We start from the raw sequence: 19,318 nt of genomic DNA, 5'->3' as shown, positions 1-19,318 counted from the left end.
TTTTAACTGAATCTGTAACATTTTTAAACAAAGTACTCTGTCAAACTTCTGCAGCTTGTTCAGCTATCTGAGATGAAAAACTCCCCGGAGCATGAAAACTTTCTTTAGGAAACATTTATTCCCTAGAGAAATCTCGCTCACAGGTACGATGATCCCCCTCGTGGGCTTTAAATCTTTTGCTTATCACCTGAAAACTTTAACAACAACAGCTTCCTCTCAGCTTTATGTCCCACTCTACAGATAAACAGGAATCTGAAAGGAGATACCAAATCACACCATACAGTATCTTCTCTGTGATCTCCTCTATACCTCTGGATGTGGTTTACATCAGTCTCTCGCATCACATCCGGCCAGACTGCAGTGAAATCCCCCATAGTCACTGCCTCTCCACAGGTTATTCTAGCACCGCCGACTTTCTTCTCCTTAAGCGCCCAGTATCACATTACCAGTCTTCACCCTGCGTCTGCTATCATAATGCAGCAGTAGTGCAACTCAGAGATTCTTCTTAGAGGAGACAAAGCTCATTACCCTGAGCGGTGCACCTATAATCCGTGTTAGTTTTTTATATTTAAAGATCTAATGTGACCGGATTAGCACATTAAAGGATTATTCTAGGTTAAATACAAGGTAAGCTACTATGGAGCAACTGCAGCCGTAAACAATGTATCGTGAGTTATGCAATTATAATGGCTTCTGCTTCTATTGGCAAACAAACGCTCCACTTTGACTGTAAGTGCATTACATGCCAATATACTGTTGATAAAGCTTAACTGGAGGTTAATGCAGAGTGTTGCTTAAATAAAGATTATGAATGATATGTAATAGGTTAATTTAAATAAAGAAATACAGATATACATCATTATTGTTTTTAACTAGTGTTGGTTTTGTTTTGACAACACTATAAATGAATAAACAAATAAATAAATAAATAAATAAATAAATAAATAAATAAATAAAGGAAAAACAAGAAAAAGAATAACAACATAGCCTAACGACATCACAATATTAAAATAAGATTAAAGAAGTAATATTTTGAGGCCTTGAAGCCTTGACTGTGTATTTCTGGGACATTAAATCAATGCTAATGCTTATGAGAACTTCTCTTACAGTATACATGAGTTTAATGCTAAAACTGTAAATGTATGACAATGTTTATAGTGTGTCATTTAAAAAATAAAAATTTGTGAAACCTTTTGCTATTTCTTTTTATTCTCAAATATTTGTCAGCCTCTGAGAAAACTTTGATGGTCGCCTAGCAATCTACGTAGAACCACATCCCCCAATCCCCCAACCAAAAACCAAGTGTTTTTAAAAGCAAATGCAAGAGAAAAGTGCCATGCGACTGCATAGTTTTACTGATTTTACTTTTTACTGATTTTGCTTTTATTTCTTTTGTGGAACTGTGCTTCAGTGAACTCAAACTTAAGCACTCTACATCACAAGTACAACACTGTACAAAGTGAGCTACTGAGCATACTGACCACAATGGAAAAGTTGTCCACATGGAGGTAGATAGGTGAGGAAATCATATTCCATTACAAATCATAGACATTGTTAAGTTGGTATTTATTTGGTGTTGTTCAAATAACTGCACAAAAATAATCTTTTATTCATCAATAATGTGCATTTTTTTAATGTGCATTTTTACATCAAACATTATGTTTGACGTAATCTCAACTGTAACATGAAGGGAGGGCGGATATCACAGCTCTGCCAGTGAGAGTGTTTTAGATCAAGCGCATCAAATGAAAAGCAAACGAGAAGTGTCTTGTGGGCTGGACATGTCCGATATTAGAGAGCATTTGATTGGTCAACATTTGATGAGAAACTGAGGTATGAGGTGACCTGAAAAAAAAATGTTGATCCATTTAGGCGGAAGTGACAAACTACAAGCTTTGGATATTTATATCAGGTTTATGTCTTCTAATTTTGTCACTCTTTTGTAGCACACTAGATTATGTATATATAAATATATAGCCTTAAAACTAACATACTGATATTAACATCTAAAAAACTAATTTAATTTCACAAGAACTTGAAGTACATTTTTGCATTTTCACAAAGAACGAAACACATATTTACAATCCGTGTTAGACAGATGTGACAAATTCAAGTCTTTTAGATTTACAAAAGTTCATATTATAATTATGAAACCTGTATATAGTAATTCCAAATCCTGCTATACCTACAGTTGAAGTTAGAATTATTAGCCCCCTGAATTTTTAAACCTCTTGTTTTTTTCCCCTAATTTCTGTTTAATGGAAAAAAGATTTTTTAACACATTTTTAAACATAATAGTTTTAATACCTCATTTCTAATAACTGATTTATTTTATCTTTGCCATGATGACAGTAAATAATATTTGACTAGATATTTTTAAGATACTTCTATACAGCTTAAAGTGACATTTAAAGGCTTAACTAGGTTAATTAGGTTAACTAGGCAGATTAGGGTAATTAGGCAAGTTAGTGTATAATGATGTTTTGTTTTGTAAAAAATATAGCTAAATATAAGTAAAGAAAATATAAAAAATGTAAATAAATAGGTTAATAATTTTGGCCTTAAAATGTTATTTAAAAAATTACAAACTACTTTTATTCTAGGCAAAATAAAACAAATAAGACTTTCTCCAGAAGAAAAAATATTATCAGATATACTGTGAAAATTTCCTTGCTCTGTTAAACATAATTTGGGAAATATTTTAAAAACAAAAAAAAAAAAAATCAAAGGGGGCTAATAATTCGGACTTCAACTGTACTTCTAGATGTACATGAAGTCCCACTGCGTGAACCTCTCTGCACTCTCAACTACCCAATACCAGTCACACACTTCTAAACCCCGCAGGAATTGCCCAAATAAAACCTCCACACTGCATCTGAACTTAAGCTACTATAAGCCAGTCACTGCAGCGCAAGAGTGTTCTGCATGAGTACAGTCCAGCCTTGATCTGAGGCCGTCTTCACGTCACTCACTGTGGCGATCACAGCCTTTAATTGGCCTATTATTCCACAGGAGAGGAAAAACCGAAGCGACAGGCCGAGATAAATAATTGAAGAGGAAGAAAAAGGCGACATTTGGAGCTTCAAAACAACCGTTCGCTCTCTCTCTCTCTGTTGCACGAGCCTCTCCCTGGTGTGTTCATGTTCACCGAGCCCAGCTTTTATCCCATCCCATCATCCAACATCACACCATCGCTCTCCGCAATGGGGCAGAGATGTGGGTGCCACAAAATATACACTGTATGAGTGTGTATGTGAGCGCGTAAAGCTGTATGATCTCTTAAGTGAACGTGTAAGAGGAAAAAGTGTGTTTGAGCAATATTTCTTAGTGCCGTGCCCCAAGGCTTGAGCTGATGTCTTGCTGTGTTCTCTATACAGCTGTATCGAGGCCAGATATTTCTCTCTCTCTCTCTTTCTAAGTGTGTGTGAGTGAGTGTTTGGATGGATGTGCTGTTGAGGGTGTGTTTGTAGGCTGGTACAGTTGGCAAACCACCACACACACACACAAAACCCTTGGGGTAAAGGAACAGCAAGTGACAGACCGCAAGTGAGGATCTATAAGTGTGTGTGTTTGTGTATGTGTGTGTGTGTGCCTGCAGGCTCCCGTCATAGTGTCGAACTTACATTTACATTTGCTTTGCTCTTTGGGCACAATTTTTAACCATCCACAATCATAAGCACATTAAGCTACTGAATATACACTTGACATCAATCTGACAGAACAGAAAAGCAGGCCCGAGTAAAGCATGTAATGTGAAGAACAGAACGATGACAGAAAAAGAAAAAAGAAGTGCTGTCTGAGATAGAGAGGAGAGGGGGAGGGTGAAGAAGATGCTAATATAAATGGACAGAGTCAGAAAGAGGAAGAGAAACAAAGGCAGACTGACAGGATGGATGAGGTTAAAGACAATTCGTCTAAAATAAAAATACGGCTATTATATAGTCATAAAAACAGATGTAGAGAGTTGAAGTCGTGTCAGGTTTTTTTCATGTTGAGTAGAAAGAAAGAAAGAAAGAAAGAAAGAAAGAAAGAAAGAAAGAAAGAAAGAAAGAAAGAAAGAAAGAAAGAAAGAAAGAAAGAAAGAAAGAAAAGAAAGAAAGAAAGAAAGAAAGAAAGAAGAAAGAAAGAAAGAAAGAAAGAAGAAGAAAGGAAAGGAAGGAAGAAGGAAGAAGGAAGGAAGGAAAGAAAGGAAGAAGGAAAGAAAGAAGAAAGAAAGAAAGAAGAAAGAAAGAAAGAAAGAAAGAAGAAAGAAAGAAAGAAAGAAAGAAAGAAAGAAAGAAAGAAAGAAAGAAAGAAAGAAAGAAAGAAGAAAGAAAGAAAGAAAGAAAGAAAGAAAAATATTAATACAATATTTAAACAATCGACTCACAAAAAAAGAAAAAATTAGTTGTGACTAACATTCCCTTAATTTTTATTTTCTTTCTGGTACTATTCAGTGCATCCATATAGTATTGATAGCGCTTCTCTTTTTCCAAATTTTTTTATGTTACAGCCTTATTCCAAAATAGAATGAATTAATTTATTTCCTCAAAATTCTACACACAATACCCCATATTGACAATGTGAAAAAAGATTTTTTTGAATTGTTGCAAATTTATTAAAGATAAAAAACCTGAAAAATCACATGTACATAAGTATTCACAGCCTTTGCTGTGAAGCTCTAAATTGAGCTCAGGTACATTCTGTTTCCACTGATCATTCTTGAGATGTTTCAGCAGCTAAATTGGAGTTCACCTGTGGTAAATTCAGATGATTGGACATGATCTGAAAAGGCAACTGTCTATATAAGGTCCCAGGGTTGACAGTGCATGTCAAAGCACAAACCAAGCATGAAGACAAAGGAATTGTCTGTAGACCTCCAAGACAGGATTGTCTCGAGGCACAAGTCTGGGGAAGATTACAGAAAAATTTCTGCTGCTCTGAAAGTTCCAATGAGCACAGTGGCCTCCATCATCCATAAGTGGAAGATGTTTGGAACCACCTGGACTCTTCCTAGCTGGCCGGCTATCAAAGTTGAGTGATCATGAGAGAAGAGCCTTTGTCATGGAGGTGATCAATAACCCGATGGTCACTCTGTCTAAGCTCCAGCAATCTTCTGTGGAGAGAGTAGAACCTTACAGAAGGACAACCATCTGTGCAGCAATCCACCAAGCAGGCCTGTATGGTAGAGTGGCCAGATGGAAACCACTGCCCGCCTGGAATTAGCCAAAAGGTATCTGAAGGACTCTCAGACCATAGGAAACAAAATTCTCTAAAATTGAACTCTTTGGAGTGAGAGCCAGGCGTTACGTTTACATTTTAGCTTATCCTTACAAAAAATTAAAAAGTTGACATTTACAATGTTTTTTCTGAACATATTTATAAATGAATCATTAACTAATTTAATAAAGAAAGGAAGGAAGAAAGGAAGGAAGGAAGGAAGGAAGGAAGGAAGGAAGGAAGGAAGGAAGGAAGGAAGGAAGGAAAGAAGAAAGGAAAGAAAGGAAGAAAGAAAGAAAGGAAGAAAGATAGAAAGAAAAAGAAAGAAAGAAAGAAAAAGAAAGAAAGGAAGGAAGGAAGGAAGGAAGGAAGGAAGAAGGGAAGAAGAAAGTAAGAAAGAAAGAAATTGATTTTCACAAAACTTTATTACAAAAATGTTAATACAATATGTAAACAATCGACTCACAAAAAAGGAGCAAAAATTTTTGGGATCAAAAATCAACTCATTTTCATAAACCTTACACAGAGCGCCGCTGCAAGACCACATCAAATCATAAAGAGGAAGATCATTCATAGCTTTAAAAAAACACGTGGAAAAAGTAAAAGTGGAAAAGGTTTCTCCAAAAGACACAAAATCATTTTGTAAAACAGTAAACGAAGGCTCAAGTATGAAACATTGTGTAAATGTATGAAAAACACTTTCTCTCTGCGAGCAGAAAGGGTAGACGTGTCCAATGATTTAAAATTGAAACAAAAGCATTAACTGCAACAGCACCATGCAAAATTCTCCTTTGCAGATCCCCAAGTCTTTTAGATAATGGTGACTTGTTCAATGATTGCCCATGAGGGTGCTCAACCTCATTCAATTGTAAAACATTATGCCACAGAGTGTCCACTCCATAAATAAAAAAGAAAGAAAGAAAGTCTAAATTTACTTATATAGCACATAAAAATTACATAAAATCAATGAAAGAAGCATGGATCATAAGAGAAAAAAGGAGAAGAAAATGTGTCAAATTAAAACTGATCTTAATCAAAAGCTACAGTTGCAAGAGCAAAACAAAATGAAGCAAAAAGAGAGAAATATTAGCTTAATGCATTCCTTTTTTAATTAATACTAAAAAGTGGGAAAGTGATATAAGTAAGAATTTAAACAAAAAGCTGATAAAAAAGCTGTCAGTGTCTAAATTAAATTAAGAATGATAGTCAAAACCGTAGATTGAATACATGGACATCAACACTGCCAACGCTTGCACACACTGTATGAAATGCTGGCTTCCACATAAACCCTTCATATTGTCCCAACACAAATAAATTAAGTTATTCATTTATGCATTATCCTTCAACCTCAGTGGAATGAACTGCCTACTATCCAACTCGCTCTTTACGGTCTGAAAACTCAGGGCTTCTGGTAGTACCTAGAATAGCAAAGTCGAGTAAAGGAGGTCGAGCCTTCTCATTTATAGCTCCTAAACTCTGGAATAGCCTTCCTGATAACGTCCGAGGCTCAGACACACTCTCCCAATTCAAAACTAGATTAAAGACCTATCTGTTCAGTAAAGCATACACTTAGTGCACCACTTAGGGGGCTTCCACACAGGTTATGCATCTTGCTTATATACACTGTGAACATCAGCTACGCTAATTATTTTCTTTATTCTCCATTTCCACCTGGGGATACTCTTCCCGAGGCCCTCAGACTATGCAGAGTCACTGATTCGATCCAAGACCAACGACGAGATGATCCCAAGGTTTCCATATCCTGGAGCTGGCCGAATCCTGAGCAGCTACTGTGATGGTCATGGAAGAGTGGAGAACATGAGACTGATTCCTGTGACGCTCCAGAGACAGACGAGTCTTCACTGAGGCCAGCTTCCAGCCTCCGCCACTGAGACTGCAGCTCTGCACAAGACGTTTGGCCAGCGGAGAAATTAAAATGATCGTGCCCAACTGAGCCTGGTTTCTCTCAAGGTTTTTTTTCTTCACTTCCGCCTTTAGTGAAGTTTTTTTTTCCCTCTCCGCTGTCGCCACTGGCTTGCATGGTTCGGGATCTGTAGAGCTGCGCATCGTTGGATTTGCCCTTCAATATTTGGACTCTCAGTAGTGATTATTAAACCACACTGAACTGAGCTAAACTGAACTGAACTTAAACACTACAAACTGAACTACACTGTTCCTATTTACTGTGACCTTTTATGTGAAGCTGCTTTGACACAATCTACATTGTATAAGCGCTATACAAATAAAGGTGAATTGAATTGAATTGAATATTCTGGCATTTTTTTACGCAACCCAGTACTGGTATACATACACTCATACACTACTAGAGCCAATTTTGTTTACCCAATTAATCTATATCGTATGTCTTTGGGCTGTGGGGGAAACCGGAGCACCCGGAGGAAACCCACACCAACAAGTTGAAAACACCGGGAATTGAATCAGCAACTTTCTTGCTGTTAGGCAACAGTACTAACCACTGAACCCCTGTGCAGTCCCCTCAATTAAGTTAACTTAATCTTTTTTTACTAATTTTAGTAGACTGAAGGCAAAACAATTAAGTTGTCCCAAAAAATTCAAACAAATGGTTGTTTCAATTCATTTTAAATAAGTAGTTTGAAGAAGCAGCAAAAGTAATTTGTTGAGTGTAGTCATATGCTGTTATAATGTGTCACATTCTTTTTCACCCACTATATAGAAGGCAAGTGTGCGATTTCGAATGCAGCCATATTTGTCTTTGTGGGTTTGACATTTCCCCAAAGAAAACATGGATTGACGGAAAACTACAGTCAATTAGAGAAAATCTGTCAGTGGCGAGGAAGCATTCTGGAAATAGTGCTGCTTTTATACAGTAGGTTTACTTATTATTGTTATGACAGTTCTTGAGATTCAACATCTTGACATGAGTAGAATGAAAAGTCCTGGGTACAAACTAAAAGACTTTTTAAATCTCATAAGATTTTCAAAATGTCAGAGACCACAAAATTGGTTTGCTTTTCTCCTATAGTGTGTGGTGTACCACAATGTGATAAAGACAAGATATCAAACACCAACAGATTTTCAACTATTCAATTCAATTCAAGTGTATTTGTTTAGCGCTTTTTTACAGTAATTATTGTTTCAAAGCAACTTTACAAAAGTTGCACATTATTACATTACAATCAAATTGGGAAAAGTTAAGGTTGTTAGTTGCCATAACTTTATTAGTTACTAATAACTTTAATTAATTAACCTAATAACAGTTAAAGTTATAATATATAAACATAGTTAACCTGCTGTGGTTAAGAAAAAAAGTCCCGTGAAGTGCTTTAAAATATGCATTTTTATTTAATGTTTGATATAATCGCAACCAAAACACAAAGAGAGGGTGGGACATAGTGTTGCTCCTCCCCTGAAAACAGCCAATAGCGTTTTGTTTTATCATCGATCTCCCAGTGCATCAAATGAATGAATGAATATGCCAATGCATCAAATGAGAAGCGTCTTGGAAGGGACGGGGCTAGTCAGATAGAGAGCATTTGATTGGTCATAATTTGATGAGAGACTGAAGTCTGAGGTGACATGAATAAAACCATTGATCCATTTAGGCAGACAAACTGCAAGCTTTACATGTTTGTATCAGCCTTTATATCTTCTAAATGCTAATTTTGTCACTGTTTTTGGAGCACACTGGTTTACAGATTTCTTAAAAACTAACAATACTGATACTAACATCTGAAAAACTTCATTTTAATTTCATGGGACCTTTAAAAGAAAAAATATATAACTAGAGTCCAGAATGTGAACACAGCAAATCTCACAAAGTCTCTCGAGGTTTTGGAATAAACATGGCAGATTAATAAAAGCACAAACATTTGGGCTGTTGCTACAAATCAATAAGCTCATGCTTCTGATTTAATTTTTGATAAAAAGAAAACAGCAGCCAGGGCATTCTGCTAAACAAACCATTGGGAGAGTGCCAAATTTTAAAATTGAATACTAATAAATCTTTTTTATTATTAATAAATGATGCATTCATAACTGAGTGTCACGAGACAATAACCATTTTTGTCCACTGAATGTCCATTTTTTTGTCCAATTCCACTGGATTGGCTCTATCACTGTCTCTCCACTCCACCTATAGCTAGTGTGTGGTGAGCACACTGGCGCCATTGTCCTGTGGCTGCCGTCGCATCATCCAAGTGGATACTGCACACTGATGGTAGTGTGAAGTGACCTCCCCTTAAGATTGTGAAGCGCTTTGGGTGTATGGCTATACACAATAAATGCGCTATAGAATTCACATTACATTTTTACATTACATTACATTTTGCCATTTTACATACAGTACGTTTCACTCCTCCAGCCCTGGTTCCACAGAAGATGAAAATTTCCACAAGACGTGGAGGACTTGAAATAACTTTTGTTATTTTTGGTGAACTACCCCTTTAAGTAGAAAGTACGATCTCTCAGGGTGTGTGTCAACATCAGTGCATTGACACTCAGCAGGAAATGAGTTTGATTCATCACCTCGGGTCACCTCTTTCACTCTGTGTGTGTGTTTGTGTGTGTCTTTGAAACCGATCTGGATGATTAATTTAGCTTTTGTGGCTCGAAACCATGGCATTTTGAGACTCCAGCTGCTTTCAGTGGTCTTGAAGTGACTATCACACACACACACACACACACACACACACACACACACACACACACACACACACACACACAGGCATTCGTATGCCACCTCTGCTCTCACCATCCTTCATCTCACACACTCTCCTCCCAGAATCGGTCAGTCCCTCAGACCAGCGAAACTCAATGGCCACAGTAATGCTCATAGCTCAGTGGGGGTCTGGTCTCCAAACGATTTCTGTTTGTGTGTGCACACCATCACACGTACATTGCTTTTATCATTGATTCCATTGCCCATTCTCCAAATGGACTTGGCAAAAACAACCCAACCAGCAGGCAGTAAACACTGCACACCCCATTACAGAGGAGGAAAGGTTAAAGTCTTAGGCTCATTGTTTCTGTTACTGCTGCATAATAGAAGCACAAAATAAAGGAGCCGAGTGGATGCACACATTTACCCAATGCTGATGGCTTTTAAAGGACTAGTTGACCCTCAACAAATATTTGAATTGCGATATTATTCATTTACTCTTATGTTGCTTCAAACCTTCACTCAAAAAAGTGATGTTTGTTGTTTGTTCAAACAACTTATTTAAAATGAGCTGAAACAACACAATTATTGAGTGTTTTTGGGGACAACTTAAAGGTTTTATGTTCAATTCACTTAAATTTGTGAAAACTAATAGGTTAACTTAATTCCTTCATGTTGTCCCAACACAAATCGCTTTTTACAGTGTGCATGACTATCTATATTTTTTGTAGAGGGTGTTTCTCAAGCTTTAAAGCATCAATAAGCATCAGGATGATTTAGTTTACAGCTGAATGGCCTGAACGATCCATTCATGAATCAAAGTAATTCATTTCTTGACTCGCTGACTTTGATCCAGTCACAGAGATTAGCAGCTAATTTCAGGGGAACTTCATCAGTCAATTGACCTCATTTTCAAAAACTGGTTTACATTTCAATCTGTTTTTGAAGACCTGAATCATGGAGAGTGAAAAGAATCAGTTTTTTTCAATTTCTATGGAGGCTTTTGAACAGGGTAGGTCTGATTTCCCGAATACTGTTTCAACCTTTTTCATGGATGCACTCGCATTGTCACTAGCAACTCGGAAGGGATGCAAGCCAGCCAACAGCAACATTAAGAGCTGCTTTTGACAAAGTCAACAATGACAGCATGGAGGATGCTATGATCAAAGCTGCATACTTCATGATGAATATGGAATGTAGACATACATATAAGATGCACTGCAATTACAAATATACAAATTGCTGTATGTCTTATTGTACCAGTTTAGATCTTGCTCTAAAGTAGGAGGTAATTTAATTTCCTCAAACGGCATTCCATAAATCAATATCAGTTCCTGTTGTGTGAATATGTCAAAGAGTGAGCACTTCCACCAATAGTTCTAGAACTATTGCGAGAAAGTTCCTCTAGATAGATTCAGTTGTCATGGTTCCTTTTTGGAGTGATCATATTTTTAGTGAATTAAATACTTCACCTGGTGTCACTTTAGAAAGTGAGGGTGTATTCCCACCAGGAAGTCTGTTAGTTCACTTACTTTGATCTAGACTAAACAGAGGCGACTGTAGGCTTACACTGCAGGCAAATGTGGCCCAAATCTGATTTCTTTACGCACATGTGACTCAGATCCGATCATGACAGTATGAACAGCCCAAACTGCAAGGAATCTGATCTTTTCAATTCTTATTTGTGTCACTTTCACATGTGGTATTAAATCTGATACAGATCTGAATGCAATGCGTCTGCAGTGTGAATGGTTATGCTGGAATTCATGTCATTTTTATACGGTTTTTGACATGCATCATTGTGGCTCTTACTACAAACAGGTGGCTGATCAATTGTTAAAGGTTGTTCATTTTGCAGATTTTTTAGAACTCCAACAGCTGCTCATTAACTAATCATTAACCGTTAACCATAGAATACACCGCTCAGTTAGATTTAATGAACATTTATACCACCATGATAAAATTCCATATATAAAAAGAATAAAATACTGCATACATTAAATATTTCACGTAAATAATAATACATTAACTAAACAATTCATGTTAACAGTTAAAGTTTCAGTTTCATTTTGATTAGTTTTTGACTGGACAATCTGTCACAGGTCTCAAACTCAATTCTTGGAGGGCTGCAGCTCTGCACAGTTTTGCTCCAACCCTAATCCAACACAGCTGATCTAGTAGTGTCTAGCAGTCTTAAACACCTTGATTTGATATTTGGATCAGCTGTGTTTGATTAGGGTTGGAGCATAACTGTACAGAGCTGCAGCCCTCCAGGAATTGCATTTGAAACCTATGGTCTATGTTGTTTATGATGAACTAAAATGAATTAATAGAAATTTATCTGACTCTGCAAACAATATTATGATTATAGTATTATGAGGACTGATGAACCCGGCAGGGGCCAGCCTTCACAGTCACACTTCTGTCCACTGCGGCTGCTCATTTAACTTTTAATAAATTCCCTGGTTGTCAGAGAGACGTGCACCGCGCGTGTCATATGACAAATTATATGTGTTTTCAATGAAAAACACTTATTTTAAGGTTTCAGACACTGTAAAATACACATCAATAAGCCTACTAGTAAAACATGCTTCATTCAAATCATGCAGTTACATAATCAGACATTTTACAGTTGTATATAGCTGTACGTTTGCGCATGCGAGTCAGTTCAAGACTATGATCTGTTCACACTTATGTTTTTTTATTCCTTCACTTTCATCAATTGGTGAAGTTTGTTCCTTACCAATGTCACCACTGGCTTGCTTGGTTTGGGACTTGTGGAGCTGCTTATTGATGGATTTGCCCTTCAGTGTTTGGACTTTCAGCAGTGAAATTTAATCCACACTGAACTGAACTAAACTGAACTTCAACTCTGAAAACTGGACTGACAGTTTTAATCTACTATAACTTCTATATTAGGCTGCTTTGACACAATCTACATTGTAAAAGCACTATATAAATAAACATGAATTGAATTGAAATTGAATTGGAAATCTGATATCAGCCACATTTAAAATAACAATGTGAAGAGCTATGCAAAAAAATCAGATCAGAGAAAAAATCAGATTGGAGCAGTAAACCACACAATGTAAACGTAGCCAGAATGATTTTAGTAATAATGCCAGACTAGTTACCTCAGACAAAACCAGAACAGTCAAACACTGCAATGCCTTTTTCATTTAACCATAAATAAAACTTGTATCAGTGCTAGTGGAGTTTGTTAGATCACGGCTGATGGTTAGCAAAGGCAGACACCATAGGTGCACAACTCAACTACAGTTTCCTGAAAACTCAAAAGGTGCAAGGCTTTCTGAAAATGTGTTAGATCGAGGTCAGACCACATTCACACCTTACTCTTAGTAAAACAAACTGTACCAGAGTTCACTTGCAAGCAGACCGAGACCCAGCCTAAGAGGCATGTTTGGTGCGTACCATCCTAGCAGACACACATCGTTATAAGAAGTTATTATTAGGTTAGGTTTATGTCACCAGCGTCTAAGGACAATGTTTTTTTTTTTGACATTGACATTTGGTTAATTTTAGGTTGTGTTGGAAAGTCCCTAAAACATCGAGCCAACATCTTGTCATATTGACATTTATTCATCAGGTATGACAACCAAAATCCAACGTATGATAGACGTCACACAACGTCAAGCTATAACATAATTAGACGTTCATATTTTCAAGAGTTCCCACTTAGATATGCTTAGCGTTAATAGCAGGTTTGGCATGCTGTCCCGGGAGAGAACCCTGAGATACTTGAGCCCATGGCTCCCGCCCATTCAATAAGCATATAAGGGGATCCGAGAACAGGTAGGTCTTGAGAGCCCCCCTTAGAAAACAGAGGAAAACAAGGAGATTGGGTGGAAGGGGGAAATCTTACAAAACAAAGATAGAGCAGTAGGGAGAAAATGATCCATTTATAGTAAGCTTGGGTCACTCTGATTATTACTGATTACAGATGAGAAGCCAGGCGTGCTCAATCATATCACGTGCTCCTCTCGAAATTAGTTTGTGAAACTTCACTTGTTGTTTTTAGGTTGTGTTGGGAAGTAACCAAAATGCAATGTCTGTCTGATGTTGGACATGGCCTGATGTTGGATTCTGACATCAACCTGATTTTCATTTCCAAACAAAATGCACGATGTTGAGGAACAACGTCAATCTGACGTCATCTTGATGTCCTATGCCTGCTGGGATAGTGCAATTGCTGTATTTACACCGACCCAAAGTATCCTCAACAAAGGTGAAAATGAACCCGTTCATTTCAATGGAAGCAAACAAGGCAGGTGTGAATACCTTTAAAGTCTTCAGAGGAACTTCAAACTTCAAAGATTTGGAACAACATGAGCATAAATGACCTTGATTTGCATGAACTGTCCCTTTAAGGACATGGACAGGGAATTTAAACGTAGAGCCTTACCAGAATACGATCTTCTGATTTGCCACTCTTGTTCTCTGCTTTGATAGCTCTCACTAACTTGATTGATGTCTTGTCAATAACTCGTCTGATGCTCTCTGCAAAATAGAAAGGCGATGCATTAACGGCCAGAGAAGCACTCTATCAATCTCAGACATATTTCCACTGCATACACACGATTGGAAAATGAGTGGATTACACTATTCTTTATTTTTACACCTTGTCCATGTGTGTAGGTGGTCTTTCTGCAAGCAAACTATACATATCCAAAGCAACGGAGGAATAAAAAGCTCCTCGAGATGTCCTTCAGGCAGAGGATAAAACAGAAACATTAAACTGTTTTATCTTTGCACGCATGTGTGATCAAATTCCAGCAAAATGCATTTTACACTTTTGCCAGGAGGAGAGACTCTGAAGGAAAGGGAAAGCCAGAATGAGGAATAACAGAGAAAAGAGGGAGAGGGAGGGAAGGAAGGATCAGCGTGAGACAAACAGTTAATGCACTCGCAATCAACTTTAATCTGTGTAAGACCCAATCACGCAATCCTGGGCTTTCTGACTGACACTAAGAACAGCGAAGGGCCAAACTAGAGCACATGTTTCCATTACATCGAGTCACAGGGGGAAAAATAAATGGGTAAATGGGGTAGGGATATGTAAATGTGGACAAAAAGAGAACGAAAGCGAAGATGAAAAGAGGAAAAAAACTAATGGGAGTAACATTGAGATTTAAATCAGATGCAAGACGTGTATGTGTTTGTGTGTGTGTAAGCAGACGTTTGAGACGCTGCTCCCCTTTTTATTAGGGGAATGCAAAGACTGCTGTGTTCTAGCAGCACAGTACGTCTTCAATCACTGTCTTCATATTGTGTGTTGTGGGTGATCTATTTCGCCCCAATTTCCATTTCTAATCCCTTGCTAACAATTACCATCACATTTAGTGTTGTTTTTCATCTTCATATACCTCTTCATGAGCCTCTTTGACTCATTATTTTAGCTTGTTGCCATTCTCTAATGCTATAAATCATTCATTCTTTCATTTTCTTTGATTTAGTCGCTTTATTTATCAGGAGTCACCACAGCGGAATGAACCATCGACTTATCCAGCATATGTTTTACACAGCGGATGCCCTTCCAGCTGCAACCCAGTACTGGGAAAAATCCATTCACTCTCATTCACACACACACATACAATTTAGTTCATTCAATTCACTCAATTGACACATGTCTTTGGGGAACCCCTGCAAACACGAGGAGAACAGACAAACTCGAAGGGATTGAACCAGCGACCTTCTTGCTGTGAGGTGACAGTGCTAACCACTGAGCCACCGCGTCATCCCAATGCTATAATCTGTTTGGTTACTCACATCATTCTGTGCTCAGATATTTATTGTAAAATGACTTAGAACTATTGGTCCTATACAGTTTCATGTCTCTCACATAATTCAGTAATTTCAGCTCAAATCAATAGTCCACATCCAATATAAGGTTATATAGGAGGCAGACATGAGAAAAGAGCTTTGAATTGGCAACTAGATCACTTTGGCGGGGGTTTATTTTGCAGTAAAGACCTAAGTGTACTCTGTCCCACAAAGGTTTTTTATTTCTGTTTCTTACATTGTCAATGCATTGTCGATGCCACTTGTTTATTTTATTGTTAATATTCAGGCTTATTGGGTCACAGTTTACATATAATGTTTTTGGTCGTGCCCAACTGAGTCTGGTTTCTCTCAAGGTTTTTTTTCTTCACTTTCGCCAATTAGTGAAGGTTTTTTTTTCCTCTCCGCTGTCGCCACTGGCTTGCATGGTTCGGAATCTGTAGAGCTGCGCATCGTTGGATTTGCTCTTCAGTATTTGGACTCTCAGTAGTGATTATTAAACCACACTGAACTGAGCTATACTGAACTGAACTTAAACACTAAAAACTGAACTACACTGTTCCAATTTACTATGACCTTTTATGTGAAGCTGCTTTGACACAATCTACATTGTAAAAGCGCTATACAAATAAAGGTGAATTGAATTGAATTGAATATATTTAACATTATGTGTCCATAAGCAAAATGGTATAATCTATAAGGTAATAGGTCTCCATTTTCACACCTTTTATGGTAGCCTATTGCATATTTTCTGATGTTTCAATTCAAATCTGAATCCATTCATTTCTGCTCCTGTCAATATGCCTTAGTAGCTACAACCCTTTGGATTACTTTGGATTCTTACCTGACAAGACTGAAAGAAAAAAAAAAACATTAGATGAAAAACCCAATATAGCAACAGGAAACATTGAAACAACTTTTGACCACTTCATATAGCCTAAGTTTGTTGGAAAAATTTGGTATAATTTGTATCTTTATTTTAATGTATTTTTTGTTGGTGCGAATACATTTTACGTGAAGTGACGGGCAAATACCTTTTTCAATAACAAAGGAATTATTAATTCAAGTAGGCCTATTATAACAAATAAAATATAGTATTTCTGACATTTTCCTTTATTTCATGGATTTGAGTTATGAATTACAGAATCGCAATACTACTTGGTATAACGATACTTCAGCTGGTATAATATCGTAACATGAATTAATGGTATCAAGACAAACATAGTTTACACACATTGTTGGTATTCAAAAGTATTTATATAATTCTGTATTACTGCTACACTTGATTTTGGTTTTATTGTTAAAAAAACAAGAAACTATTTTAAATGAGAATCTGAAATATTTTATGGCATACTTAAAAAATAAAGATGATTTAGTGCTCAAAAATGTTCTATTTTGATCATGTTTTACACTTCAAAAATTTTTTTATATTTTTAATAGTATGTGTATTCATTTCGGTACTTTTACTATAAACCAACATATCAACCATTTGGTAGAGGTTAACATTTTAGAAATTATGTAATTATTTTTTTTAAATACATTGTGTGTGTTAACTAGCAACATTAGGAGTTAAAGGCAATCCCTTTTTTTTTTTTTTTTTGTGGTAGTGGGGCAGTTAATGGGTTAATGCAAAGAGTGCTGAAAATAACACAGGGGTAGAATAAAAAGCCCCTGATTGCTCAATATTCATTAAATAATTCACATCAGGGGCCATTAATGAAATGAAGTGTCACCCACTCAAACATTGTCAAAAACACAGCAAATGACAAAATAATGAAATAAACATCAACTGAGTCATTTAAAAAAACAACATAAAATACTTACAAAAATACAAACTTTACACAAAGAATTGCCTCATCCCACTGAAATTTGAGCAGCAGGGTGCATAAAATGACAACCATGCTATTATTTGCCTCCAGGCACAGACATATTAAAGTAAATTCCACGGTAATTCATACGCTTTATTTCTAAAGACAGCAACAACAAAGTTTGGGGAAAAAACAAATAAGTAAATTTTAGACCTATAGTTGCCCCAAAAAATAAAAAGTAGATACAAATTTTAGCTTTATAGGCAGACCTACTGTACCATTAATACTTCTACACATCGTCTTGAGCAACGAGCATTAATATTGTTTCATCTGTATCATTTTTTGACTCTTAAAGTACCATTCGCCATTGACTGATTTCATGAATCAAGGCTAATAATTATCTTTAATGTTCAAATGATTGTTCTGAGGATGAGTAAATTTATTTATTTATTTTTTATTTATTTATTTTTGAGTGAACTAACCCTTTAACAAGTTAGCGTTTTTTCCAAGTGCGTTAAATGGAAGTTGTAACATAGAGAGCGCGCGGCTGGGAGCAGGACAGTAAATACCGGGTTAGTAATAGGGATTAATTACCGAAGGAAGATAATAATGTGTGAAGGTAATTAACAGTGAGAGCGCTCCGAATGCCAAACTGCTAGTGTGTGCTCAGTGTGTCATTGTATGTGTCAGTCAGTGTGAGGACGAATCCCCCCGTGCGCAATGATGACGGCCTCTATGATGAGTGTGCTTTCAATCAGTCATTTACACACACAAACACACACACATGAATGCGCCTGAAGTGAAGTTGCGTCAGCAGCAATAGGCAAATGTGTAAAGAACTTAAAGTAACTCACATCACACATCAAAAAGGAGAGCAGCATCAATCGCGCGCGCACACACAGACAACTACCTACACACGCGCGCAAACACTGCAGGCAAACGTAACAAACACACGGGAAAGCAACTGATCGATTTGCACAAATTTAGCCTTTTTAAGATGGACACGAAGTGACTATGATTAAATCCACCATACGCGCACATGCTCCCGCGCGTAATGCATGATTAAACATTAATAATCATAATCAATCTGTATGAGAGATCATTACATCTACAAATCTGCCACCTTATAAAACATTCAGCGCTGTGAGGACCACTAAAACACAAAGCACCGGCCGAGAGCGGGAACGCGCTTAACAAATCCCATGGTGCGCGTGTCGAATGTCGGATAGGAAGAGAGAAAAAAAAGAGCTATTGGGTTTAATCACCTGTCATTTCCCGACTCACGGTGAGAAAAGCGGTCGCGACGGTGTCTCTGGATGCCATGACGTCCAGCGCCCCTTTCCTCTTCCTATTCCTTTTCAAGCAGGAGCCGCTATAACGCTCGCGCTGCCTCAGCCGATGCCTATAAACATATCATACTGAGCAGAGGCAGAGAGGGAGGGCATGAGAGAGGAGTTCACACACAACTGTGCATATATCTATGTAAAGCGATGAATTAATAATGCAAAGCAAAGGTTTTTGTGCTTGGATGAGAACATGACTGAAGTATTTTTCACTCGTATTAATAATACATGGAGGCATGATTCAGACAGATAAACAGACAGACAGAAAGATGGATTTGCACTCCAAATTGAATATATTTCAAAATTCAGATACAAAGAGTAGGCTACACATTCATGACCATGTATTAATGTATTTAAATGCCCTTGGTAATCATGTGAAACTAAAATATTTGCTTTATTATTAATCACTATGTTTTAATAATTGCATTCATGCTTTAATGCACACTCATTAGTAGAATGCTATAATTACACATCTTATTGCTGTTTCACCATAACAAATGTGTAATTACAATATGTATTTAAAACATTCA

The 19,318-nt window shown here is 37.0% G+C and overlaps 1 protein-coding gene across 1 annotated transcript in view; it reads right to left on the bottom strand.

Moving 5' to 3' along the window:
- Window positions 1-18,802, bottom strand: part of carmil3 (capping protein regulator and myosin 1 linker 3) — a 131,992-nt gene extending 113,190 nt beyond the window's left edge. Inside the window, exons 1-2 of the mRNA XM_056469324.1 lie at window positions 18,711-18,802; window positions 14,262-14,356 (exon numbers count right to left, since the gene is read on the bottom strand). Of these exons, the coding sequence (XP_056325299.1) occupies window positions 14,262-14,356; window positions 18,711-18,768 (153 nt within the window). The 5' untranslated portion in view covers window positions 18,769-18,802. The remainder of the gene's footprint in view (window positions 1-14,261; window positions 14,357-18,710) is intronic.
- Between the last annotated feature and the right edge of the window lie 516 nt (window positions 18,803-19,318).

The sequence above is a fragment of the Danio aesculapii genome, chromosome 2 (genome assembly GCF_903798145.1).
Source record: "Danio aesculapii chromosome 2, fDanAes4.1, whole genome shotgun sequence".
In the NCBI taxonomy this organism is placed as follows: domain Eukaryota; kingdom Metazoa; phylum Chordata; class Actinopteri; order Cypriniformes; family Danionidae; genus Danio; species Danio aesculapii.
This window is presented reverse-complemented; position numbering and strand designations above follow the sequence as displayed.